The sequence below is a fragment of the Antrostomus carolinensis genome, unplaced genomic scaffold (genome assembly GCF_000700745.2).
Source record: "Antrostomus carolinensis isolate BGI_N321 unplaced genomic scaffold, ASM70074v2 scaffold1855, whole genome shotgun sequence".
In the NCBI taxonomy this organism is placed as follows: domain Eukaryota; kingdom Metazoa; phylum Chordata; class Aves; order Caprimulgiformes; family Caprimulgidae; genus Antrostomus; species Antrostomus carolinensis.
In genome coordinates, this window is record NW_010316902.1 from 2,885 (window position 1) to 30,275 (window position 27,391).

At 36.5% G+C, this 27,391-nt stretch overlaps 1 protein-coding gene across 1 annotated transcript in view; it reads left to right on the plus strand.

Moving 5' to 3' along the window:
• Nucleotides 1-1,452: 1,452 nt before the first annotated feature.
• LOC104525270 (anoctamin-3) overlaps nucleotides 1,453-27,391 on the plus strand; it is a gene marked incomplete at its 5' end in the record, with an annotated part of 40,756 nt that continues 14,817 nt past the window's right edge. Inside the window, 7 exons of the mRNA XM_010168375.1 lie at nucleotides 1,453-1,584; nucleotides 2,954-3,060; nucleotides 4,468-4,523; nucleotides 6,218-6,339; nucleotides 7,476-7,610; nucleotides 12,081-12,177; nucleotides 16,236-16,296. Of these exons, the coding sequence (XP_010166677.1) occupies nucleotides 1,453-1,584; nucleotides 2,954-3,060; nucleotides 4,468-4,523; nucleotides 6,218-6,339; nucleotides 7,476-7,610; nucleotides 12,081-12,177; nucleotides 16,236-16,296 (710 nt within the window). The remainder of the gene's footprint in view (nucleotides 1,585-2,953; nucleotides 3,061-4,467; nucleotides 4,524-6,217; nucleotides 6,340-7,475; nucleotides 7,611-12,080; nucleotides 12,178-16,235; nucleotides 16,297-27,391) is intronic.

A 27,391-nucleotide genomic window follows, 5' to 3' on the forward strand; every position in this document is an offset into this window, starting at 1 on the left:
ACACACTTCTGTTCTTTGGCTCATAATGCTTAGTGTCAAATGGAGTGGTGTCCCTCAACTGCTGTACCAGTTACATACAGAGTGTGCACTGGTACTTTGGCAATATATAGCAAGGAGAACATTCTGAGAATTTTAAACTTAAATGTAAAATTCTGGTTCCCACATTTGGCTTAGATTTCTGTCTGATGCTGCGTCAAATGGGGTAGAACTTTTTTTGCTGATGTTGATAAGAGGTACATTTTCACAAAGGTGGCTTTGCTGTCTGAGGGCAATTTACTGTGTCATGACTTATTGCTCTTAATTATGAATTGAGTAGCTGTGTTTCTGCTTAGCACAGGCAATTAAGTATTCACCTCGGATAAAAAAATCTGATACTTAGCTTTATACTTTTGGAGAATAGGAGATATATATGCTTTATATAGTGTCCATACATATTTATTGAGTAAGGCCCAAATCCCACTGAAAAAAAGAAATATTTAGGGAATGTTTTTCTAAAATTTAGACATTTTTGTATCTCTGATATGCTTAGTGTCATAATATAGCACTCATTTAATATGAGACCTACTCCTTAAATACCCATATTTCATTGCAGCTGAATATGAAAAAAATATAGGTCAGCAAGGAGAGCAAAGTTGAAGTGATATGGAGGCAGCTTCTAGAATTTGCTTGAAAATTAACTGCATTTCACTAGATTTACCACTGTGTAAACCATGTCCTGAGACACTAGGCAAGTCGCCAGCAGAAGAAAGCCCTTTATGTTACCAGTATATAATCTAACTGAGGATACAAAAATTATGTTCTCTTTGTGTTTTATAATGTCTGTTTTTAGGAAACTGCAGGAAGTCATACCTAGATTTTTTTTGTCTAAATAATGTATAATCATATCTGTGTAATGTATACTTTATTTGATGTTTAGCTGTACTGTTTTTTAAGCCAATACCAGCCATTGGATTTTGAGGAAATATTTTTCAGAGGAAGGCTTTACTGAAATCAGAAAACAGTAAAAATTTGATCCCGAGTAGTCTCATATTTACTTTCAAATTTTATGAATCTTAGTCTCTAAGTTGCCAGGTAAAAGAGGGAGGAGGAGTTGCACTTTCCTTGTCCTGGGGGGGCTAGAGAAAGTAATTAGATATGTTCTTGAGTAAAGGATAAGCATCCACAGTTCTGCCAAAACTACCTTGGAAAATTATTTTCCTCCAGACTCAATACTGCAGTCACATCGCAAACCATAATTCCACTAATTTTAGGATGAATTGTGCTCTAGTAAAGCAAGTTATATCACAAATAAATGCTATTCATTTTGCTCTTTGACTCCTTGTTTTCTTTTAGTTAATGTGGAAATTTCCTGCTTTCATTTCATTTCTAGTATGATATCGCTAAATATGCAATGCTGGAGATAGAAATAACAAGCAAGTGAGAGCATATAAATCTGATTTCTTACTGTCTCAGTTTGCAGAGGAATATGAGAGAACTGAAAAGTTGGTTGCCCAGAAATCCAATGAAGCTTGATAAGGAGGCCCTACCTGATCTGGAAGAAACAGATTGCTACACAGCACCCTTTAGCCGTGCACGCATACACCAGTAAGTGCTGGAACCGGAAAGGCAGAGCCAGAGACCACAAGGATTTTTTATTTTCTCACTTCTAAGCAAGTGCCATAGAGGCAGCCCGTTAACAGATGGTCACTGGCAAATACCCAGTATATTTGATATTTTCTATGCGTTTTCTTTTAAAGCCAAAATCTACTCTCTGTCACTTGCTGTTTGATGGTCACTCAGTAGTATAGGCAGAAATTTGACTGAAAAATGAACACTGCCTTTTTGGTTTATAAATTCTTCTTTACATTACATAACATAACAGAATGCGAATACTTGCTCAAGTTTGCTTTGCCTAGTTACGTATTTTACTTAGGCAAAACATGAGACAGATGTTGTAGTTGTGAACACCTGGAGGCAAGCTAAAACCAGTGATAATTTTTCTTCTTTCTTATTAGATCTTCATTTTAAAAATGCTTTTCTCTCTGAAAGTGTGAATATATATATGCCAAATAAAAACTGTATGTGTTCAAATCAGCATGTTGATGGTGATGTAGTTAAACTGTGCCATAGTTTGTTTTTTTCAGGTCCCAAAAAGCTAGATTTTAAAATTCTGGCTGTTTCTTCATTTTTTTAAAGTGGTAATTCTTATAGGAGAGAAAAATTAATTTGCAGTAGAAGTGTAAATTAGGAATTTTTCCTTCTCACTAAAGAAGCTATATTCTAGTGGACTGACTTTACTCTGGAAAGACAGAGTAATTGTACTATAATCTCAGATTTTTTCAGGAATTGACTGTATTACATTGAATCAATTGTCTGGTTTTGGTGTTATTTCTCAACCAGCTCAGCTGACGTTATCAACTGTAATAGTGTCACTTTTGGCACAGCTGAGTAGACAAAAGCTCCTGCATGCCAGACTTTTGGCATCCGGAATCCAGAGCCATCTGGGATAGGATGCTTCATTTGGCTCCATCCTAGGATTTTCTAAGGGAAAGTGGTTGTGGAGCTGCTACTCAAGTGTCCAGTGCATGGAGATTTTTTTATTTTTTTTTTCTAAAAAATAGTTTTGATAGTTCCATGAAACAGACATCTGCCAGCTCCTACGTAACCTGAATTTGAGAACAACCATTGCTTCTGAAGGTCTTTTTTTAATCAATTATATCCAGAACAGAAATGAACTAGGTAGTGGGTTCTTTTATTATTTAGTTTTAGTTGCTCTGTTTTCCCAACAATAGTCTGTGATGATGGAAAATTTATTGGAGCTGAGAAGATGCTCTAGGGATGTAAAAATCATATATTGTGCAGTAACCAAGAGGGTAAAGATCCAATAAATCACTGCAAGAAGAAAACACTTGAGCAGCTACGTTGTAACACCTGTGCATTGCTTTGAATATTAAGACATTCATTATTTTAATAGTTTTACGATAAACAACAAAGACAGCTTCTTCAGCAATTCCACAAGAAGTAGAATCGTGCATCACATGCTACAGAGAACTAAGTATGAAGATGGAAAATCTAAAATGGGTGAGAATGCTGTATTTTTTTCCTAACCTGAAACTATAAAAATTTTATATCTTTACTTGTCTGAAAAAGTGTCATTTGAGTAAACTCAATTAATTTTGCTATTTCTTGAAATCTTTTCTTTTTTCATTTAGTAAGAGAGTTGAAGGAATGTCACATCAATAATTTTCTTAAATAACTCAGTGAAAACTGACAATATTTTTCACCTAATCACTCATTCCTTAAAATAAATTAGAGAGATTACAATAACTACATGATCAAGAGCCACAATAAAGATAATATACATGTCAAAAAACTGTGTTTTCAAGGACTGGTCCTAGTAGTTCTGCTGCTACCCAGCAGTTCCAGTCCAGCAGAATCAGTGTGAGCTACGCTTAACTTATTTGAGGTCTCCGTGCAGCTCAGAGGCATTTGACTTGAAAACTAAATTCAGTTTATATTGACACTCCTATTCCAGTATTATTTTTTTAGGGTTCTAACTATGCATTTTCATTTGCAATGGATGGGCCGTGTATGTATTATTTCCTATTTTCTTTGCAGGAATTTAATTAAGAATTAAATATATATAGACGGATTAAAACATTATACTTGATGGAAGATGATGGAAATTTCAGAAAGTTGTTGCTTGAGTTTCTGAAGAGAAACAGTTGTAAGAAAAACATAGAAAACAAGGGTTCAAATCTAATGCCTTTCAAGTTGATAATGGCAAATTTCATTATGAGATTAGTTTAGCATAATTTGTATATTTGAATGGACAAATCTGAACTGTGTTATAAGTACTTATTTCTTGGGGAAACTCGGCTATGCACGTGCTCTTACAGGCTACTGATTCTTTTTATTACAATTATTAATGGTTATTTATTATTTATAATGTGCTTTATTAGCACAACAAATCTGTTTTTAGGAAGACTCGAGGAGGTGATCCAAAACACTGTAGCCAGTATGGTGCAGAGCACTGCTCTGATACAAACGCCTTCAGCTGGTTTATATTTAAAAATAACAGGTTAGCTTTACCCCTGCAGGGATTTTGCTGCCTCAAGGATTGTCTGTCCATACCACTCTCTGTGTATGTCAGATCATCTGGTCACCCATGAAATCTGTATCATATGCTCTGATGAGTACAACATAAATGTAACCATCTTCTCACACTTGATCTGGCACCTGACCCTGAGAGAAGAGTTCCAGACATTAGCCTTCAGAAAGTTGTAGTCTGACAGAGCCAGAAATCTTGAGGGATCAGCACAACCTGTGCAGACAGTTGGTGGGAGTATTAATTATTGTCATGTTTAGCAGCATCCTGAGCATCTAGTATTCACTTACATTCTCAATATGTAACCTGAACATTCACACTGCTTCAAATTAAATGTGTATAAAATATTATATCAGAACTAATGCTTTTTTTCTTTTCAGGTATTAATAGATTACTAAATAATGGAACATACGAAGCAGCATTTCCACCACATGAGGTAACGTGGTTAATTTTTTATTTGTCTTTATATTTAGATTGAAGCTTTCATTAATGTTTTGAGATACTACTTTATTTTTAATTTTGTCCTGTAAAGTGTTAATTTTACTGTGCAATCTGTTGAGTTTGTTTGTTTGTTTCTAGTTCTTACTTTAGTATTAACTTTTAAAATTTTTCTCATATAATGTGTTACTATAAATTCCTGGAGCATTTTCTTACTGAACTAAAATATTATAATACTTTTTTATTTTTATGAATTGGATATTGCCTGTGGAGTTCTTAATGAGAATACAGATTTTTCCAAATTGTCACAATTAGTTGTATTAAATTATTTTTGCCTGCCACCTACAAAATGTTCTGTTTTGCTAATAGCTTATGCACTTGATCACAGTTAGGGAGGCTGGTTAATTATTTCCCATTTAGTCTTTTCTGAACAGTCCTGGATAGCTTCTGGTTAATTATATCTTCTTCAGTGGGTTAAAGTCTACTGTAAACCCATGAAGTAAATGAAAAACTTGTGTTTGACTTCAGAGGGTTTTCAGACAGTCTTTTTATATTGAAAAGAAAGAAGCCACACATCTTCAGTCATTTTAAATGCTGATCAGTAGCATGGAAATTGCAGCTGTGAACTCTGGGGTTGCTCACACTGAATTTTGTGACTTGGTCTCGCATTTGAAAGGACTGACCTCTGCTTTACAGATAATTTTTTCTTTTAATAATATATTATTAATTAAATACTGGGAATATAGAGAAGTATTTTAGATAAATGATTGAACATCATTGTTAACGCTTCAGCTGTGCACTACTGACTTCAGGGAAAAGCTGGCCATACTACCAGAAGTACCTGTGAAGCTTTCCATGGCTGTCAAAACCATGCTGTCATATCCATTTTATGTGTATATTACTTTGTTATGGTATAAGATACTTTTTCAAAGTTTCAGTTAAGGTTAATGAAGTCCCAGTTTTAAGCCACTCTTAAAAATTGTTACTTGACTGGTGCTAAGGGCTAGTGGTTGAACAATCTTAATTTTTATTTGATTTTTTTGCTTGACACACAAGCAAATGAGAGTGGCAATTCAGTCCCAGTGGGAATGCTGAGACTGGAACTCTCTTATGGACTGACTCTGTGTTTTGCTTGTAATGTCTCTGAGAGTCCTGTGTGGCTTCAAAATAATGCCAGTTCTGATGTTTCCAGCATCTTTGAAAATATGTATCCCAGAAAGACTATGTTTTCCTATACTTCTAAACAGGAGTTAAAGTCATAGAAAATGTCTAGGGAGGAGAACCGAGCTGACATACCAGAAATTTCTAAAATTTTATAGGAGAGAAAAAAAGATCCTGCAAAAATTTCATGAAAATTAGATGAAAGCATACAATTAAGCATATATTAGTGAAATAGAAACATTGTACTTGAAGCTGTATAAAGAGTTGATTAGTTCTTAATAGTCTTGTACTAATATGGTTCTATCATTAATTTGTAGAGAAACCAGCCATTTCAGAAGCATATGTAACCATACCTCTCCTGTCAGGTTTTCCTGTTAGCTCCAGATGACATGTCCTAGAGGTGTCCATAATATGAGACATATTTATTAAGAGTAGTGAACACCTCATTTAAAATTATATTCAAATACCCAAGAAATTTATATATTTTTCATAGTGCCCAGTAATATGCTGTTATTTCTTTATGTTTTTCAGGGAAGCCACAAAAGCAGACATCCTATCAAAACACACGGAGCTCAGAATCACAGACACCTCTTATATGAGCGCTGGGCACGGTGGGGAATGTGGTACAAATATCAGCCTCTCGATTTAATCAGGTATTAGTACTTTGAAGAGTAGCTTGTTCCTATGATACAGCCAACCTGGTAACTGTGCATTAACCATACTGGTAAATTCCTCGTCTTTATGTTTTCCTGCAAAATTTAGCTATTTGGTATGATCAGATAAAACTGAATTTCTTTAAGTTTCTTCTTGTGCAGGGCTGTTAATTTCAAATGAGACTGCATGAAAGGCACATAGATCCAACTGCTTGACAGTTTGCATTGTGAAACTTAAAATACAAACCCATTAAGTGGTCTGTTGATCAGAGACAACTTGTCCCTCATGAGACCACCTTTGAAAACACAGTTACCCATATGGTCAGTCAGTGTTACCAGATCCATTGGAGGGAGAATGCAGCCTAATTGTTGGAGTTAAACAATTGTGATGTTTGGTTTCATATTTTCCTCATCTTTGACACTGAATACTAATAATGCATTTTTCCTTGCTATCAGTTTTTATTCCTGATCTGACAGACATAAACAATCATTGTGCCCAATATTGTTCTACTGAAGGATGTGGAGCTAAACATGTACCATGAGACAATTCTGTCCTGATCAAATAACATCATCCATGACTGACTTTCTGATCACTGCTACTTTATCTAGCAACTGATAATCAAGTTTTGAAGAATTAAAGTTCCATCTTCAGACTGTGTTTTCAATCCATTGCTTTCTCTAATAGTAGTTTGAAATACATCATATTACATGATTATCTATCTAAATGATTTTTCTAATGGAATACTTAGGTCATATCAACTGACTTTATCCCTTTCCAGATTTTTTTTTTTGTGTGTATACATATGTATATATATATCTCTCTCTCTTATCTCAGTGTTTGCAAATAAAATGTCCAACAGTTAATAGTGTTGCAACTAGTACGTCTACTTAGTCATTTCAAGGACATGAAAACTAGAACACTTCAGTTACATCCTTAGAAAATGTATGTTCTGGTAACTCTGCAGTTAGTGTCACTAGAATGTTATGGTAGCCTGAAATAAAATGTTTTTGTAAACTGACAGTAATTTTGCCATAAACTTGTTGTTCTACCTTAGAATTATTCTACTACTGTGGAGATAGATAGAATTGACTGTAAGTTTTAACTGTAAACAACCTGTGTGTTTCCTTTCATGTAGGCGATATTTTGGTGAAAAAATTGGACTGTATTTTGCCTGGTTGGGATGGTACACTGGAATGCTTATTCCTGCTTCCCTAGTTGGGCTCTTCGTTTTCCTCTATGGATTATTTACAATGGATTCCAGCCAAGTAAGGTAAAATCCCATTTTAAATGATAGTAGCCTGTAGAAAGTTAAGAACAGTCTGGCACAACTTAGATCACTATTATACTTATTAATACTTTCCAGATATGGTAATCATGTAAAAATAACCAAATAGAACACTGGGTTCTTCAGTCAAGTGTATCCACTTGGTATATCTGGTTTGCATCAATGTGTACTGTTCACAAGTGCCCTTACCACTGCACCACAGTATTTCCCATTCTGTCTGTAAGGAAAAATGTCTGTCTGCAAGTATCGATTCTAATGTCACAGGTACTGCAATGGTTGTCATTCTAGTCAAGGCTAATGGATGAAAAAAGTCAGACATACTCCCTCTTTACCTCCATCTTGTCTGTAACTTCCAGAGTTTAGTATATTTGCTAAGCTTCAACTTTTGTCTATGTATTTTTTTTCTCCCAGTGGCAATAGTGGCAAACTTTAAGCCTAACAAAATTCTTTGACTATGTCAGTGTGAAGTGCAACCAGGAGACCCAACTTTGGGCAGATTACAAGGACGTGAAATGAAGCTAGTTTTCAGGATTCCCACTGTTGTGATTTTGCTCTGAGCGGAGTTTATGTCAACTTAGAAATAGTGATGAGGGTGCTGGAGTTAAGTGTTGCCTGTATTTTTAGGAACTGTTTCAGAGGACGCACCCTTATTACGAAGTTTTCCATTAGATGTCATCAGACACAACAGTATCAGTGCTCTGACAATTGTAAGTGTTGGTCCAAGCAGTTTGGATGCTCAGGCTGTAGGTATAGTTGAAGTCAGAGTTCATAGGGAGTGGTGTTTCTTGGGCCTTGAGCAGGACTATTTTACATTTTCTTTATGGAATTGTCTTTATCTTCTCTTTCACAGTGAGTTATTTTATTCTGCAGTGCTATAATAAAGGCTTTTATAGGCTTGCTTTTGTACGGCAAACTCCTGAGAGACTTACAACTTCAAACTGCATTAAATGCAATAATTTTATCATCCAGGAAGCTGTGCTATCTTTAGCATATTGTTCTCTGTATTAGGACTGTTTTGCATGATAAATGTAAAATGTAATGCATGTAATGTAAAGCAGAGGATCAGCCTCTTAGAGCACAGGGACTAACACTGTTGAACTGGGAAGGTTTTATTCTTCAGATGTACAATGGCACAACTTCAACAAGGGGGGGACGAAAAGCCATTATCTACTGTTATCGGGGTGTTGCTTAATATTTTAGGGACTCCTTGTGGAAGAGAAATAACAGAATTTCTAAGAATTTAATTTTTTTCAAACTGTAAACTATTATGTGCTTATATATGACATACGCTTCACCAGAGAAGGAGATAAGATTCCTGCTTAGTTCTTTTAACTGAGAGATATGGATATCTTGCTTGCTGAAGGTTGTGGGGTATAAATTGCAGGAGCACAGAGGTAGGCTGGCTTTCATGTTTTCCTTTCCTAATTTTTTCCCCATGGACTGCCATTGAGCAGCTGCAGACAAAACATGCAGATTTGAGTTTGCTCCACATGGAGGCTGGTTGTGTTGGGTCCCATCCTGAGATGCCTCAGTGTCATGCTGTGCTGCATAGAGCTCCAAAGTGCCCATCAGCTGCTCACGAATATGCTCCAGAAGCAAGAGCCTGAAAGTTAGGTGATCCACCATGTAAGCCCTAAGATACCTATAAGGGAAAGCGATTATTTATGTATTCATTATAGCTTACATTAGCCAGTGCTCATTTCAAATGGGTTAATGCAGAATAGCTATCTGTGTGCTCTGTGGCAGCCCCAGAACATCTGCAATTTGGATGTATTAACTCTGGGCAGAAAGGCCTCTCTGCCTTTGATGGTGTGACTCTGCAGTCCCTCTGGTTAGTTGTGACACAATACTGTTGTATCAGTGCATTGATATGCCCAAGTTAGTAAAACCTGCTGTGAGACGTGGATTCAAGAACAGAGCTTAACTAACTCAAGCTGATTGTGACTGGCCTGATAAAAATATATGTAGATGTTTTCTGCATCACCTTGTGTACTTAACTAATTCTAAGGACCAGTGAGAACAGATGCTGCTCCTTGCTGTATTTGCTTATTTAGCCTGGAAGGGGTTAGTGAGGGTTTGACAGAAACCTCCTACCTAGAGCAGAGAGGAGTCATCCATTAGCAGGCAGACAGACTGCACAACCTAAGTGTTCTTAGTCTTGCCATCTTCTGGGACTGTGAGATTATTTATCTAGTGTTTCTACAGTTATTTAAAGAAAACTGCTAAACATCCATAACAGTTTTAAAATACATCATTTGATTTTGAGCACTGCAGCTACCGCAGTATGCAAATGCAGTACTCAGCAGCCGGCAAGAGGAAATGGAGTCGGGTACGTTATTCTGACAAAATCTAGACTCAGGAAGCCCAGTGACAATTAGGAATTTAAAACTAGTGCCAGGGCATTATGGCAGTGTGGAAACAAAACTGTGGAACATGAATTTTTATTTCTTATTTCATACATCGTCAATTATGTTTTGATCCATTTGCCCTCCCTGCACTACACTGGGGGAAATTTGAACTGGGAGTCAAATGGAAGGGCTTCAATAGTCCTGTAGAAGTGTCTTCCTCTGGGTTCTTCTGTTTCAACAAATTATGTGCCCTAACTATTACCTGTCTTTATTCTCCAGTTAGATGTTAAGCTATTACATGTTGATTTGTCTATGTAGAAATAAATCTAATGGTTTTAAAGAGTTTGGGTTTGATGGGTTTGTACATACCATTAATTATCGCTGTTGTAAGTTGTCCCCTTGTTGTCAGTCAGACAGGAAAGGCTGGGCATGAACACAGCATAGCTCGAGGTGTCTTTGCACCATGTGCTGTAGTCAGATTTCAGATATATAAGTGAGGACAGTACAAAGAAACTTTACTTTGCTCTGTTATACTGAAGATTTGAGTAGCAGTAACAGTTTACATAGCACCTGTCACAAACGCTTGTGTAACGAACGCTATTGTCTTTGCTGAGTAGCGCCGAAGCATGTGACCTATCACTGTCGGTATAATTTTGTGAAACTGCATGTTATTAAAAACAAACGAAGGTTTTAACTTGAGATACAGAAAATCTTAACGTCTTTAATGTTGAATTTAAATTCAAAGTACAGTACAATTTGGCCTTACATGTGACAACAGTTTGTATTATTGCCAAACCATTGTAACATATGGTTGAAATACGATTTTCTGTGCTTAATCATTTGAAGGAAAATGCAAGCGAGAAAATGATCTGATGTGGCACACTGTAAGATTTCTGTTACTCTGCAACTCTGAAATGACTGTGCTCATTCTGGCTTAAGGGTTACTTAGGACAATTTCTTTGTCAGATCCACATTATGTGGTAGGGTTTCAGAGAATTAGCGATTCTGATGTTATGTGGAGTGAAGATTACAAAAGTGGCATCTAGGCAACCGGAATCTCTTATTACTATTTACTGTTATGTCAGACAGGATTTTATAGATGCACTTATTTGGAATTAAGCATAATCTTCCATAGAGCATTAGAAGTTTAAATTCGGCCTTTATGAGTAGGAGAGTGAAAATGCAATGTTTATTAAAACAAATTAGTAACGATTTTCCATTTGTTTTATACTGGTACTTTTCTAGTGTGTCATAGGATCATTTCAGGCATGTCAGCATTGCTAAAGAATAGGGAAGGGCAATTGCTGAGGTTCTTTGGGAAGCTTACTCACTGCAGTTAAAATTTGCCTTAAAATTCATTTTTGCACTTCTGTTAATTCTGTTTTGCCTTTGTTAAGACACTTAATTATGTACTGTGTTTTGAATATGAATGGTCCTAGTGAAGACAGTGACTTAATCTTCCTAATCTTAGGATCCTTAAATATCAGAATGTAATTTTTTTCCCCCAAAATAGGATATTAAAGTGTGTGTGTGTGTGTGGTTTAACTAACTCTATACATAAGCTCTTCTGTAGGAAATAAAAACGCAAAGACTTGAAATACTGCTGCCAAAAATCCCTGTCAGTAGATTTTTACATGTGACCGAGTAATCTGAGTGTGCATGTGATCATCCTGTGGAACAGACCTTCAGGTGATGTAAACTGGGGTCAGTTGATTGAGATCAGTGTAGTTATACCAGTGATGTCCATCCTCTTAACATTTGGTATCTTCTATGTCAGTAAGAGAAATATGCAGTAAATGGATTGGAAGGTAGTGAACAAGGTTTTATGCTTCTGTTTGTGATATTTGGGAGAGAATGGGGTATTCACAAGTGTGAGGAGTGTAGCGTGATGCCCAAAAATATTGCATACTACTCTAGGGCCCATAATTTTCAGGTTACTGGTTTGGGATTAGGCCCAAACACTCAGTTTTGATTTATTTTATTGATCTGGTTTTGTGGTGTTAGGCATACTGTTAACAAATAGGGACCACAAATGGCATAACCTCAGAAAATCTTAAGAATGCTAAAAGCCTTTTTATAACCTTTATTTTTCTGTCTCATACTAAAGCAAAGAGATCTGCGAGGCAAATGAAACCATCATGTGCCCTATGTGTGAACGCAATTGCACACTACAAAAACTCAATGAAAGCTGTATATACGCCAAGGTAATTACTGTCTTATTGCTATCAAGATAATCTTTGTCTAAAGAAATGATCAGAGATTATTCTAAAATTTGTTTTACTTTCTGTGAGCATTTCCTTCCTAAATTCTTATTATTTTCATCAACTTATAAAGTCCCCTGAGTAATAAAACTTTTCTTGGAAGGCATTTCCTACTTTCCCCTACAATCAATTTCTTACTCTGTTTCCCTTGCTTACTTTGTAATTGAATTTCTGTTCCTCCTAAAGGAATTCTCTAGCTTAATGTGCCTGTGATGTGCTTTACTCTGTCAAACTAATGCAAAGATTTTACACAACTAAATATTTTGCTACAAGAAGCTATCCTTCAAACCTAAATAATCACAAGTACCTCTGTATACACACAGTGTTTTCAAGTGAGCAATATATTTTGATGTGTGGTATGTTCATAATGCTGAAAAAGCAGCCTTGGCATTTTTCTTGGAAGTCTTTAGCCCATAAGATAAATCATGCTCAGAAGCCTGTATTTATAAAATGTGATTGTCTCTGGACCACGGCATTGCAACAACACTGCAGCAATGGGAGAGAGAACATCAATTTTTGTGTTAGATTTCAACATTTGGTATAGATAGGACCAATGCTGAGTAAAGCATTTGATATTGTGGCATCCTTTCAACTTTAGGTCCTGTTGTTTCAACATCCTCAGTTAATAAGCAGCAGGATTTTTCTTATATGTACACTAACATCCCGTGCTTAAATTATGCAAATTTCACATTTTAATAATTGTGAAAAATTAATTGCAGCAGAAAAAATGTAGCAGCCCATCCATACTCCCATGTATTTTCAAACCTGTCCCTTTGAAACAAACTCGGATGACAGCCAAGGAAGACCAGCAGTAACCACTCGTATGCCATCTCCGCAGGCACGCTTTTTCTGATGCCTGCAACTATTAGGGAAATTAATGTAAGCTCCCAACTTTTCCTGCCAATGCTTTTGCTCTGAAAAAGGGATCAACCTGAGCTTGGAACATAGAACACAAACAAAAATTGTCTCCTTTCAGGATTTATTTGTTCTGGATCTCCCCCAAGTGGAGGAGAGACAGACTTCTCTTTGGGAAGGAATAGGATAACCATCTGGCTGTTCAAATGGCAAAGAAAAATAAAAAAAAACCAAAAAGCTCAGCGAGGCTTTTTATAACTCTGAGGTTATAACTGTAGTGCCTTCACTCACCACATTTTCTCTAAAGAAAAGTTCATTGCAGCTTCACTCGTTACCCTCTTGCTAGGAAATGTCTGGTTTCAGCAGGGTTTGTGATCCCGCTGGGTGCCACCGTGTTGCTTGAGTTGAGCAGCACATATCCAAACATGTGTCAGCACTGCCACTGTGGCTGCACCCACATTAGTGAATGAAAACAATCTGTGATGTTAGAAAACTCCAGTCTGATTTCAAATCAAAAGCTCATTGGTACTGTCCGAAGTACTGTTAGCAATATAAGGGGAGCTAACATATTTAAAAATAAGGCATCAGACCTGCTGTCTGGGAAAAGAACATGGCATTTCCTGGTGACTTTCTTGTTCCTGCAATGGAGCTTGTCCCTCTGGTTATGTTGTTGTGGGAACAGAACTTATTTATCTGTCTTCCTTGCACACCACCAAGGCTGATATGCAAGGGAAGCTATTCCTGTTTCTTTCCAAGCACTGGCACCCTTGTTCTGGAATAAATATTTTAATCATTCATTCAAATATCTCATTGTATACAAGTTACATAAGCGTTGAGTTAATTAGCGAGTTCCTCTAAGTGAAGTTTATCTCCATGCACCTGCTTATGTCATGGGACCTGCCTCATTTATGTAAGGCTTTGTGCTCATATTTCATGTCATTAAAACTGCTGTCAGAGTTTCTTTCTTAAGTATCTGTTAAGTTTCCCTTTAGAGGAACACTTCAGACAGAACATACTAATGCCAGAAAAATCATATACTTCAAATGTTTTTTCTGCCAAGTTTTTTGTAATGCTGGAGACAAAATACAAAAGATGCCTTCTTCTTTCTCATTACTCCCCATTTCTTTCATCCCTTCCCTCTTTATTCCATTTCCATTTGAAAATGCCACACTGAAGTGAAGTTTATAATTTAAAGGAAAGACAGGTAATACCTGAGTTGTAATCTGAGTTGCTGAATGCCCAGGCTGTCATTCTCCTTAGCATTAAATGGACTCTTTGATCTGTGGGTGATGAGGGTGGTGCACTGGGGCTCTTTGGGCTGGTTCTGTGCCCAGCACACCTTGCCCTCTGGCCTTGGGGCTGGGTGTTGGTTCAGGGTGGATTTGAAGTGCCTGAAGTCTCTTATGATGATGACAACATCAGTCAGGTACGCTGGTGGACTGGCACTACAGTCTTTCACTTCTGCTTAGAGGCCTGCGGGCATTTAGCCTTTAAGACAGTCAAATTTTAATTCTGAGCATGATGCTGAAATGCTGTAGCCTGAATGCTTTTATAAAGACAAAGCTAGATCAGGAGCCAGATATGTATTTTCTACTTTTAGCAACTCTAATGTCCTGGGTTAGGTTTGGATGGTTGGTTTATTTCATATTTCTTTGGAAAGATGCTCTCTTTACTGAGCAGAATATCTATAATCACGTTGTCACACAGATCAACATTCAAAACTGAAAATGTTCATCAGGTTTGTTCCACTGCTCTTCTTTACCAGTCACATTTTCTGTCTCATATCCATTATGTTTGTGTTTTCCTTTACAGAAGCAAAATAAAAATGAAGCTAAAGAGATATTTGTATTTACAATTTTTATGATTCATGTGGGGAACATACTGGATTTATTGATATCCAATACCAAATAGCCAATTCCCATTTCAGAATAGTAAAAACAAAACAAAAAAAAACAAAAACACTGATATACAGATAAAATATGTTTTTAATAAATTCTCACAATATTATAAAAATTTTACTCAATAAGAAATAAAATAGAAGCAAGCAACACTGTTTCTATTAACTTTTTCTGCCTTCCTGATGTAGTTTTCTTAATTGGGTAGGCAGAATCAATAATACCAGTTTCTTCTTTAGAAGAATAGACATCTGTCAGCAGGATGAGTTCTTGCAGCAGGCAGCTCTCCCAGGTTAGGTAACCTGCCCAAGGTGGGCTGTCAGCTCCCGCATCCCAGCACAGCTCGTGTGCAGAAAATCCCTGCTGGCCAGTGTAACTTCAGATGTAAGAGAAGGTCACAGTACAACAAAAGTGAATCTGGTTACCTGTGTCCTTCCATTGGCATAACGACAGGTTTCTTTTCATGGTGAAAGCTTAAAAATTGGTCCTTAAGTCAGCAACAGAGTCAACAGCAATGCAAGTAAAGTCTTTTCAAGAATATTCTATTTCAAAACATTCTCTTCTGATTTTGAAGAGTGGGAAATCACTATGAATTTTCTGATTTGGGGATGATACATATCAAAGTCATTTGTAGCACTTTTTAATTTCTTGTTCCTCTCTCTTCAGACCCTCTTTCTAACATACACCTGTTGATGATAAGTTGGTTTTCTCCATTATTTTATAATTATTTGTGCTTTTTTTTTTTTTTTTCCACATAGGAATTTGAAGCCTGTGCTTTGCTTATTAATGCTCAGCAACATCTTAAACCACCTTTCATTAGAAGAAATGTAGGCCTGTTATCCCTGGATAAATTACATTGCTGTAAATTGGCAATCTTACAAGTGTTGAAAGGCAATTCATTTAAGCTTATGAAGACCTTAAAATAGAAAATGTTAAGGTTAAATTTGACCCAAGGTGTGAGAAGAACTCTGGAGGAATTTTTAACCTGTCTGGACATGGGCAGAGCAGCTCTTGGTGTCTGTGAAACAAATAGACTGGAGATACATTAACTGACAGTCTGCAAACCTAGTGTTAAAGTTACACTGAAAGACAGAGCGAGACAAACCTTGGTAGAAGAAACATTCAAGTAGGACTTCTTATTAGAACGCTTAACTTCTAGGTTTTGCCACCAGTTCTGTACTCTGGGATTCTTTGGGACAAAAGATAACGTGGCAATATTATTTGATCCTGATGTATTAATTTTCTATTCAGGTTACACATTTGTTTGATAATGGAGGGACTGTCTTCTTTGCTATTTTCATGGCAATTTGGGGTAAGTACGTTTTTATTTGTTTTGCACTTTTAGTTTATCTGACCCTTTTATATGATATAGTTCTTGATAAAATTTAAAGAAGGATTATGATTTTGTCACACAACTTTTTTTTTTCCTGTTTTCATCAACTTCAATTTTTATGCTAGTAGTGGCTGAAAATAACACATTTTTATTGTTAATATAACTACTGTCTTTAGCATCTTGAATGTTTTTAAGCCTGAATTTTATATCATGCAGGTAGAAGTCTTTTTAGAGGCAAACATAGGTCAATTTACTGATTTAGAGTCAATATAAAAATAATTTCTTGTAGAGAATTCTTATAGAATAAATGTGAATGTTTTTGTGAGAGCTAATTAGAGGGAAGTATAAGGGAAAAGTGGGGAAGACTGGTATTAGGACAAGAGATAGTTAATTTTACCAGTGTAAATGTTTGTCTATGTAAACTGAGAAAATAACACCAGCTCACATACATACAACTGTCTGAATTCAAGCCAGATTGAGTCAAATTGCACACAACAGCTTTATTTATGTGATATATATGAATAAGCATTAATGATTTTAACATAAAGTGAAGGATGAAAAAATGTCACGAATTTTGGAGGCTGGCCTGGTAAAAAAATATACAAACAACAGCACAACGTCAGAGAGGTACACAGACAACAGAAGCACATGCACATACATACAAAAATCAGTTAGATTGTTAAAAATTAGCATGATATAAATATAACTGAAGGGCACACTTTGCTTACCTCAGTGATACTTCTTCATTGGCTCCTAATCTTGCTGTTATATCTTGGCGATTACTAATAATTAGTTTCATAAATTCCTAAAATATATGGCACTTGGTTATATGGTTACTAATGTAGGCAGCGCTGGTAGTTTCTTAGCATCCCTTCATCTCTGTCTTTGAGTTCTCCTCAGAGAGAGCTCTTTCAATTGGCAGCTGATGCCGAGGTTCAAGTGTAAAAAGGAATTTTGCTTATGCAATGCTGCTTTATCATTATCAGGAAAGATGACATAATATGTGCTAAGGCAGATGAAAACTGAACATTACATTTTTCTTAATTTTAAGCAGCAGAGTGATTCTCTCACCTAACACAGGTGAATGTGTCTGTGATTATCGGTCTGCTATCTAATGTGCTGGATACAATGTTAGAAATCAGGTTCTGGTTTTGATGGGAAATGTGCTGTTTTCATGACTGGACCATGTAGGAATGGCAACACTGCACATGTGCACTTAATTCCTTAATCTTTGGAAGTAAATACGTGTTTTACTCATTTGCAGTGTGACTCTGGGGTGTGTGTGCATGTAATTTACTCACATAACAAATAAACCCTCATTGCACCATTCAGAGACAGTTAGCGAGGTAACTTCATCAACATGATCCACAGTGTCCACACTAAATAAAGCATTTTAACAGGGTCATAGTAACAAGCATGTATCCCACGTGAGTAGTTATTTTATCTGTATTCTATTTTGTTTATTCTATGCCTTTACAGCTATGCCTTTTTTGTGTTCTTTCTTGCTATTTAGAGATGTCTGGTCATTGCAGACAGATAAACTGTGCAATTATTTGCATTATACGGCCATAATTTTACTCTTTAGCTGGAAAAAAACAGATCATGCTTTTTAAGGTATCTATATACATGGCAGAGATAATTCCATTCCTTTCATGTTAAGTATTTCTTCTATCTAACCTGTACTAAAACCTTTTACGTCATTTCTACAGAACTAGCCTGCAATGCAAACAGCAGTTCAGTTTGACAGAGGAATAGAAGCTTATCCTCTTTTTTTCCCTTCAATAGTGATTTTAACTCTGTGTCATCATAGTTAAAGGTTAAATGTAGTCTGTTACTCAGTAGTTCCATTCTCCTCAGCAAACTTGAACCTCCGAGTAATCACTGAGAAAGGTACAAATGTAGAATGGGGAAAATCATAGAATCATAGAATGGTTAGGATTGGAAGGGACCTTAAAGATCATCTAGTTCCAATCCCCCTGCCATCAGCAGAGACACCTTCCACTAGATCAGGTTGCTCAAAGCCTCATCCAACCTGGCCTTAAACACTTCCAGGGAGGGGGCATCCACAACTTCCTTGGGCAACCTGTTCCAGTGTCTGACCACCCTCACAGTGAAAAACTTCTTCCTAATATCTCATCTAAACCTCCCCTCTTTCAGTTTAAACCCATTTCCCCTTGTCTTGTCCTGCATCATTTATCAGATAGAAATTATATTTGAACAGAATAGTTTCACCTCAAGGTAGTTAAATTTGTGATTTTCTTGTATTAATGCTAAAATATCATTGCAATCCTAGACAAATTTTGCTCTGTTACAATGTCTGCATTCTTGACCAAAGTTACACAAGGCAGAAATTTACCTGGGTGCTATTTGTTTGTTATTTCTAAGAAAGCTAGTATAATATCCTTCCAGGAAAACCATAGGTTGATCATTTAATTGCAAAGTAGAAGAGTGATACTCTGCTACTAGGTCCTGCCTGTCGCGTATCAGTGTATCTTGTGATTTTCCCCTTGCTTTCCAAGGCATTGTTTGCACAGTAGTGGCTGTAAGAGAACAGCTGCCAAGTCATTCTGGAAAAAATGAAAGCGTGTAGATAACAGGTGAGAATATAATCTGAAGCAAGCATTATGGTGAAGGGTGGGACGGTGACATGTCAGCCATAGGAATGCCATCGGATGGGCACCCGGCGTTGTCTTCCTCTGCCTTATCTGCTCTGCTGGTTTTGTTATCTGTCGCACAACCAAAACTTGTATCGTACGGTCCAAGTGAGTTATCCAAGTGGAGAACTGAAAGGAAAACATAATTATTTTTTAATACATTGTTTGAAAGATTCTTATCCTCATACACTGAATACCTCATGGTTTAGTTCAGCAGTCCCTCGCAGCTAAATCCAGTTAACCTCTTTCTTATGTATGGGAGAGCAAAAGATGAAGGCCTTGATTCATGATCTTCTGAAGATAACATGTTCTCCCAGTAATGTCTATTCAACACTACATGGGTGGTCAACTTTCAAAGCTAGTTTCTAATCTGATGTTCTGGCAGCTTCCTTGCATTTAAGCCAGAAAGGGCATATTGCCAGAGTTTTATTTTTGTTTGATTTTATATGAGAAAAAAAGTATGTTTAGCCTCTCAGTGTTTGTTTAAACATTTAAAAATGAAGTCCAGGAACATTATATAAATGTTTGGAGACTGTGAGATTACACTTTAATGCAAGTTTATACATACTCATCGAGAAGACAAAAGCAATCTTTTTAAACCTCTTAAAAATATTTTTACTTCTAAAAACAGACATAGCTTCATCCCTCATTCTGTAATTGAAATTGGATGAGTAAGGAGTCTGGCCTTTTTCAGTTAATCAAAGTTTCACTTTTGAACTGTAGTTCTGAACTCGCCTGCAATTCTTTGAACAGGTTCACTGATACTAAATACAATATTTTGTGATACTTCAGAGGTTAAAAAAATAACTTTTAAGGAGGAGACATAGAGTTAAGGGGAACATTGATTAAGCTAAAATGTAAAAAGAATACTATCAGTTGAAAACTAGTTTGACAGGAGTTGATGATATAATTCCTAATAATTCAGTAAGACCAGACTATTTAAGCAGCTCTGTGCAGATATTAAAAAAAAAAAAAAAAGTTCTTATGCAAAACACTTGTGCTGTTCCTTACCTGGGTCATTCCTTGTATCGTCATAAAGCCTTCTGTGGGAAAATGACTCGGAACTTTTCCTACCACATATAAAATATACAATCACACCAATTAATATAGATCCCAAAATGGCTCCCACAATGACACCAGCTATTACTCCTGCTTTGTTGGTTTTGTCTAGGAGAGAAAGAAAGAAAGAAGAGGCAGTTGAATGGAAATAATAAATCTGTAAGATCAGATACTTCACTCTCGCTTCATAGCAGTTGAGGGTTTTGAGGAATGAGACTTTTCACCAAAAATCTGAAACACTTTGCAGACTGTGACTAAACCACCCTCTCTGCTGAAACTCTCTGACTTTGTAAAAGAAAATAGACATCTCCATCCTTGTCTTTCAAGGGAATAACTGGGGTTTGTTGTTTTTTTTTTTAAAAAAAAAGAAGGCTAAATGAACTTTTAGTCAAAGAAAAAGATTCCAGGTTTAGTTACAGAATCGACCACTATCCTTTTTTGTAAAGAAATAAGCAGTAATCACTCTGAATGCAATTATTTGTAAGTATTTAAGCCATCAGTTAAAATTGCAGCTTCTGAATTTTAAGTGATTAAATTTTAGAGTACCAGTTTTTGAGTATGTAAGGTAAGAAATCCAGTAATGCTTTCTGCACCTGTTCAATTAGTAGAATAACTGCATTCCTCCAAGATTTTCTTCAGATTTCATAAAACTTTGCTTCAAAGTATTCTGTTTTTCTTGGAACTGAACTTGGAACTGAAGCAAAACCAGGACACTTTCCCACCCCCCTTCCTTTTCAGTCGTGTTATCTAAAAAATGAGTACATTGTAATTATTAGAACTATGATGGGAAACATGAAAGTCTGATGCTCCTTCAGTTCTTAGTACAAACTGTACTCTACTGGATATGATGGACAAGCCTTTCAGTCCTGTGTTAAAGGCTTGAAAGCTAATTAATGGCAAAAAATTACTGTGTCTTCTAATCATTCCTTTTCTTTTCCTGAAGACCTGATTCAGAGCAACAGGATAGAAAAGTGTCATGACAGTTTTATGCTCTATTATTTTCCCACGCATACTCAACTTGATAATTAAATGTACAATGAGTAATTCCTTTGGAAGTATTTCTAAGAAGTCATCTTTGGTCACAAAAGTTTCTGAACTTAGATAAGTTGATGTGCTACACATTTAAACGTTATTTCTACACATCTGCTTTGAAGGTCTGCTCCAGTTTGAATGAGCAATACTTGTTATTAGGTTCCCCCACTCTAAGTGTTAAACAAACAAGTAAACAGCAAATAATTTCAAATATACATTTTTTTATTTTGGGTTGGTTTTAGTTTTAGTCTGTATTAGGTCACCTTTTAATTCACACATCTTGTAAAGCCTCCTGTTCAATGAAAAAAAAGGTTTTATTTCAGCATTATGATTTTATTAAACCAGATACTTTAGATACTTACCTTTGTTGACATCTATTGAATTAGATGGTGCAGTAGAAAGGTTGCTGAAGTTATGATTCAGCTCTGTTGTCTGCTGAATGGGGTTTAAGTTCGGTGTAGGACTGTCCTGCTTTGCTGTGAGTGATGTTAGAGTGATACCAGTGGGGAACAACAAGGTGGAGTTGATTGAAGAGTTATCACTGGGAAGCAGTGCAGCTGATGGGGTACTGTGGGTGACTATGGAGTTACTTGGTGTTGCTGTGGAAGCAGAAGTAGCTGCAGCACTTTTGGTCACTCCAGCAAAGTCACCCGTTGTTGTAAATGTTGCTGAAGACACTGGGGTTCTGGTGGAGTTTGTGGCAGACTCATTTTTTTCACCTTTGAGTACCATAGTGCCATTTGAAGATAAAGTGGTGCCATTAGTGGATCTCAGGGGTGTGCTGCTTGACCGCCTGCTCACCTCTGCTTTCTTCATTTCCTTTTTTTTGGCATTGGCAATTTTTGGTTCAGCATGGCTGACATTAGAAGGATTTATGGCAGCAGCACTAGGCAGTATCAATCTGTCCTCTGTAGACTGGTTGTTTTCTGTAACTGAGCTATTTCTGTTACTTACTTCACTTATTTCTCTGCCCTCAGTATTGCTTTTGCTCAATTGCAGCCTTACAAGCAGAAAAATGAAAATCATTCCACAGGAAGGTTGCATGGTGTTGACTTCAGAGTTTGTTTCGTTATATAGAGAATCTGCAAGACATTCCCTTTTCTCTGTTATTTCATTTTGCAAAACAAAGCTGCTCAGTTAAGACCCAAATAAGCTGGTAAAAAGAGTTGGTTTTATACTACAGATGTTTCAGTAGTTTACCACATGTTGATGCTGAAAATTTTACATTCCTGAGTGTTAATGACTTAAAGAACAACCTAATACAATACTGATGATCAACAAAATGGTTTTGCATAAGAAAATTAGATGTTACTATAAACAGAGCTCATACTTGGAGAGGAATAATTCAAAACCACTTTAGTATAGAATGAAGTAATGATACGTACCCGGATGGCATGCTTGAGGCAATGTTTTCTGGGCAGGCAGCAACTCCAAGAGCATAGTAGAGAGTTATGCTCCATTGCAAAGAAATATAATTGTTATAATTAGCCCTGAAAAGTTGATGGATAATGTTTCGTGGCCCTGAGCAATGAGTGGCATATGAATACTGCCAGGAGCACATTAAAAACTAAATCAGTCTAGGGATTATGGATGATGCTGAATTTGTGTGGAAACTTCTTTTCCTATAGGAAACTGGAAGCTGTATATTATGCATTAATTTTTCAAATATTAGATTGAGAAGGATGAGAAAAACTCATCTTGAAGGCACTTGATTGCAGCATGTACACTATTCAGTGTCTATCTGTCAGGTTTTGATAGGGGGTATGTGTTTTTCTAAGTATGAGATAGGTTGCCATCATGCAGTTTTTTAACTCCAACACATAAACTCTCATCTGACAGCACAATAAAAAGTATAGGTAAGTAACATCTTCAGCATCATTAATTAGTGCTGTGTATGTTGGTACTTTACCAGCTGAAGAAAGGAGATGTACAACTGAAAAAAGTAACTATTTTACTCATATTCAGCCCATCCTCCTACTGTCTTGTGCTTTTTCCCATGGGTGGGGTTTTTTGGGGTTGGTTTTCTTCATGGGGGACCATAAAGAAGAAACCTTCTTGCTTTGAATTTTGGGTACTGTAGTTTTCAGGCTGTCATGAACTTCTTCCTGGAAATCCTTTTGTGTGTAATAATTAACTCTTCTTTTTCTAGTGCAACAGTAATGTTCATACAGTTTAGAAAAACACCAAAGTTCTTCAAAGATATTCGTTGCCTTTAGAGCTTAATATACCGGTAGTGCTATTGCAGTAAAACAAGTGTTATAGATTGGCCAAACTAGTAGAAGAGCCCAAACCTTAAAATAGCTGGTTAAGTAAGTGTTTCAGGAAGCTATGAACAGATTATTAATGAAAAAATAAGTTCTGCTTTTTGATTCACTGATATTCATGTTACTCAGTACCAGCTCAGTGGAAATCAGTGCAGTGGGTGTTGCCTGAAGTGAGTAGAAATGACATCGGTATGGGATTAGGCTGCAGTTCCGTTACGTAGATTAACTCTACCTGTTTTTAGCAATGAAAAATGAGGTTTTTACATAGAATGGTCACCACCATGTTACTTCAGTGGATTTTGCACTCTGCATTTGTTTCTGTACTGCTAAAGTAAAATTTCTTCTGCGACCCTGGACAACTGGGTAGGAAATAAAATAAATAAATAAATAAATAAGCAAGGTGCCCTTATTCGAGGAATTTGCCAAGATGTGAATGCAATTTCCCATAAAAACGGCCCTCCAGTGTCAACCTGAGTATACACTGACTGAATCTGTACTGGAAAACATGTAGCCCAGTTGCAAGAGATCTGTAGAGGTGCTGAGGACTTGATACCCACTCTTCACACATTTCTGGAGGAATTTACTCTGAATTTACCATGATCTCTTCCCTTTGACTGAGCATCCTTTAAGAGCTGGCCTTTATTAGACTAATTTTGGAGCTCATCACTGAGTTTACTGATATAAGTATGGGCAAAAAGAAGGTATGATCAGGAGACTTTCAAAGCAGGCTGTTGATGTGGATTGAAATGCTAATGTAGGCATGGCCATGTTGAGGAGGCTGTGGTTCTATATCATCCAGTCTTCTCTATTTTAATTGAAGTAAAATTGAAAAAAGGCTACAAAAATCCTTGTCATTCTGTTATTATGAAAGATTAAAGTTGCTTTACAGCAACAAGTATTCAATATGAAGCTCCTCGTGTACATACATATACGTCTGTACACCTACACTCTGGGTGAAGCCCTGTTCAAGCCATTCTCCCTTGCATCTGTGGACTTCACCATGAAGGCTGAATTGAAATTGCATCTAGCTTTCAAACTTCTCAGATTTGTGCTGAATATTTCTGCAACATGGAGAAAAAAATGTCCTAATAAATTCTTATATGGCAATTCTAATATAAATGTATATCCAGATGTATATTAACTATTTTAAAATAGATTTTTGGCATGATAAAGTAATAGCAACATGTATTTCCTGAATACAACCCAGCACCTGCCAGTGATGGATGCTGTGTCTGCAAAACCTCTGCCACTGTCAAGAAAATAATCATTTCAACTTCTTATGGGTAGATAATACAATCTTAATAACTATGAATTTGAAGGACATTCTTTTGCATGTCAATAAGTTGAACCTTGCACTGTTTCCCTGCCTTACACTAGGGATTAGAAAGTCCCTTTATGTAGTAAACAGTGGCATGATGAGCCAGTTATTAATGGCACTTCTTTCTTTCTTGTGGTCTGGAGTAACATGTTCATATTTGCAGAGCTTTCATACTTACTATGCTTTCTAAGCCTCATAAGGCAGATTGTTTTGATTTTTATGTCAGTGATCCAAAAATAGATGGAAGAAATATAAAGCAAGATACAGAAAGTTTATCTTCCAGAATCCAGAAATAAATAATAGCAAATGATAGTCCCAGAAACATTGGATTTTTCTCCTATGTCCTTTTGCTCTAAAATTCAGATTGGTTTCCAAGGCTGAGATACTTCTAAGTTTAATGAGCAAAGAATATTAAAATTTCAAGCATTAATATGTTTACTTATTATACTAAGAAAATAATTTGTAAGTTCTTAGTAGATTATAAAAAGGACTATAAATATGGATTGTATTCTATAATTAATTGAATTCTTCCTCTCTGTTAATAGCTAGCAACTGACAAATATAAGCACACTGGTAGAGCTTCCCAAGTGTGTATGTCCTATTCATTTTTGGTATGACTAAACTCAGCAGAAGTATAACAAGGTAGCAATACCTTTCCTTACAGAAAATTAGTATAAAGTAGAATGCATAGACTACTTTATCCCACAGCATTTAGAATGGGCTCTAAACTGACTCTGCACCAAATTCTATACTTGCTTGATAAGGAGCATAAATACCCACTAAAGAAAAATATGAATTTGAGTGCAGTAATGTCATTGGTTATGTTTGCTAATTCTCTACTTTAATGTTTGAATCACAAATTGGGGTTTTTCTAATTATTTTCTCAGAAATACACTCTTAAGTAGAATTTGGTACAACAGCACTGACTGGCTTTCCAAACACTATATAAAAGATTATTGATCAGATCCACTAAGTATAAAAAACACCTCAGACTTACCTTTGAGCTCTAGAAAATATGCGAGAACCTGTTGAAATACTGCTCTGGCCCAGAGTGCAATTAGTCTGATGGGAAGAGGGGAGCGCAGGGACAATAAATGTGGCAGTGTGACACCTGTCAGGAACGCGCCGTACAGGTGAGGTGAGGTGGGGTGGGGCGGGGCAGCCCTTCACTGCACCCAACAGCACGTCTGGGAACCAGCCTGACCGACTTCACCGCTGTCATGACCGAGCTCTGTCATTACAGAGTCCACAGAAATTGCAGTATTTATGGTAAAGTGGGTAGGCAGTGCTTATTGCCCAATCCTTTGGAAGTCTTTGAACTCGTATTTCAGAAGGGTGACTGTTTTCTGTAAACTATAGAAACTATTGTTCCAGGTACTGTGCAACTATTAATTTAACAAAAGATAGCTTTTTATTATTGCAGAGTTTCTTAGGGTACACTTTGCTAGATGAAAACTGGAAAAGGTGTGTCTTCTATAAAATAAAGCAGCAAAATGAGTTCTGTTAAGAAAAACTTGCTTTTAGAAATGGATCTGATCCCATCTCCAAATATGTTCTCAGCTGCAAAAATTTAAGATAATTGAAATCCAAATTTTCTGAATTTATCAGTTGTCATTAATTTTTGCTTTAGAATATATAACCAACTAGGGATCTGAATGTTTCAACTCTTACTCCTCACTTTAGGTTTTATATAAACAATACTGGTTTAAAATAAGAATGAGGAAGTCAAGTGTATCATATATAACTTTTAATATGCTGGTAAAGTCAACCTGTGTGATTTTTTTTTTTAGTTCTTTATGTATGTTTATTCTAGGCTGGTACGTGGTGAAGAGCAACTCAGAAATGTTCCAGTATTTTGTAACTGTTTGTGTGGAGTGCTCTGAAGTTGTCTGTTTCCACTTCAAATTTTTAAGGAATCAAGTGCAAATATTATTTCATAACTTATCATCGAAATAAGTGTTGAGGATATGGCATATACAGGAGGTGTTTCTACGTGAGCAGCTAGTAGTGTTTTCTTGAAAATACTACAGTGGAGAAGAGGAAGGTTTTCTGTGAAATGGATCAAGTTCCAGCCTTTCTAATATGCATTTTGGGGAAGCAACTTATTTGTGTGGCATGAGGTGGGGTGGTCTGTGGGAGGAGGGAGGACAGAGTCTGATACCATGGATTTGGGGTTTTTTTTGGTTCTAGCATTCTCTGCAATGTGTATCAACAAGCTTCCAACTTGTATTTATTGCTCTGTCTGGGTGAACATGCATCTAACAGATTGACCATGAGATCTGAAAACAAGCACCACAAATTTGTGTCCAACTTTGGATCTTATGCAGCATTAACCAAATGGCAAGTGATATACTGGGGTCAACAGTATATTTCACACCGGCATGCATGCATTATGGTGTTAAGCCTTTCTGATGATTTTTTAAAGAGAAAGATTATTTGAATTTATATACAACATTTAAAAATAGGGTGATCATAAATATATAGACTGCAATTCTGTTATCTATTACAGTGGTATGAAAATCATACCACTCAGGTGCTGCCCTCAGCCTCAGCGTGGGGCTTGAGAAGGTGCGTGCTCTCTCTCTTGTATTTATTAGCAGTTTCATTCATCTGTTAGGAAAAGTAAAACCTGTTTACCTGAGTGACTTAACGCCTAATGGAAGATGCTCTGTTTGTGAGTCAGTTCTTAGCAAAGTGTCGTGCACCTGCAGCGTGGTGCCAGGATGCTGGTGCTGAGTGGTGGCCCG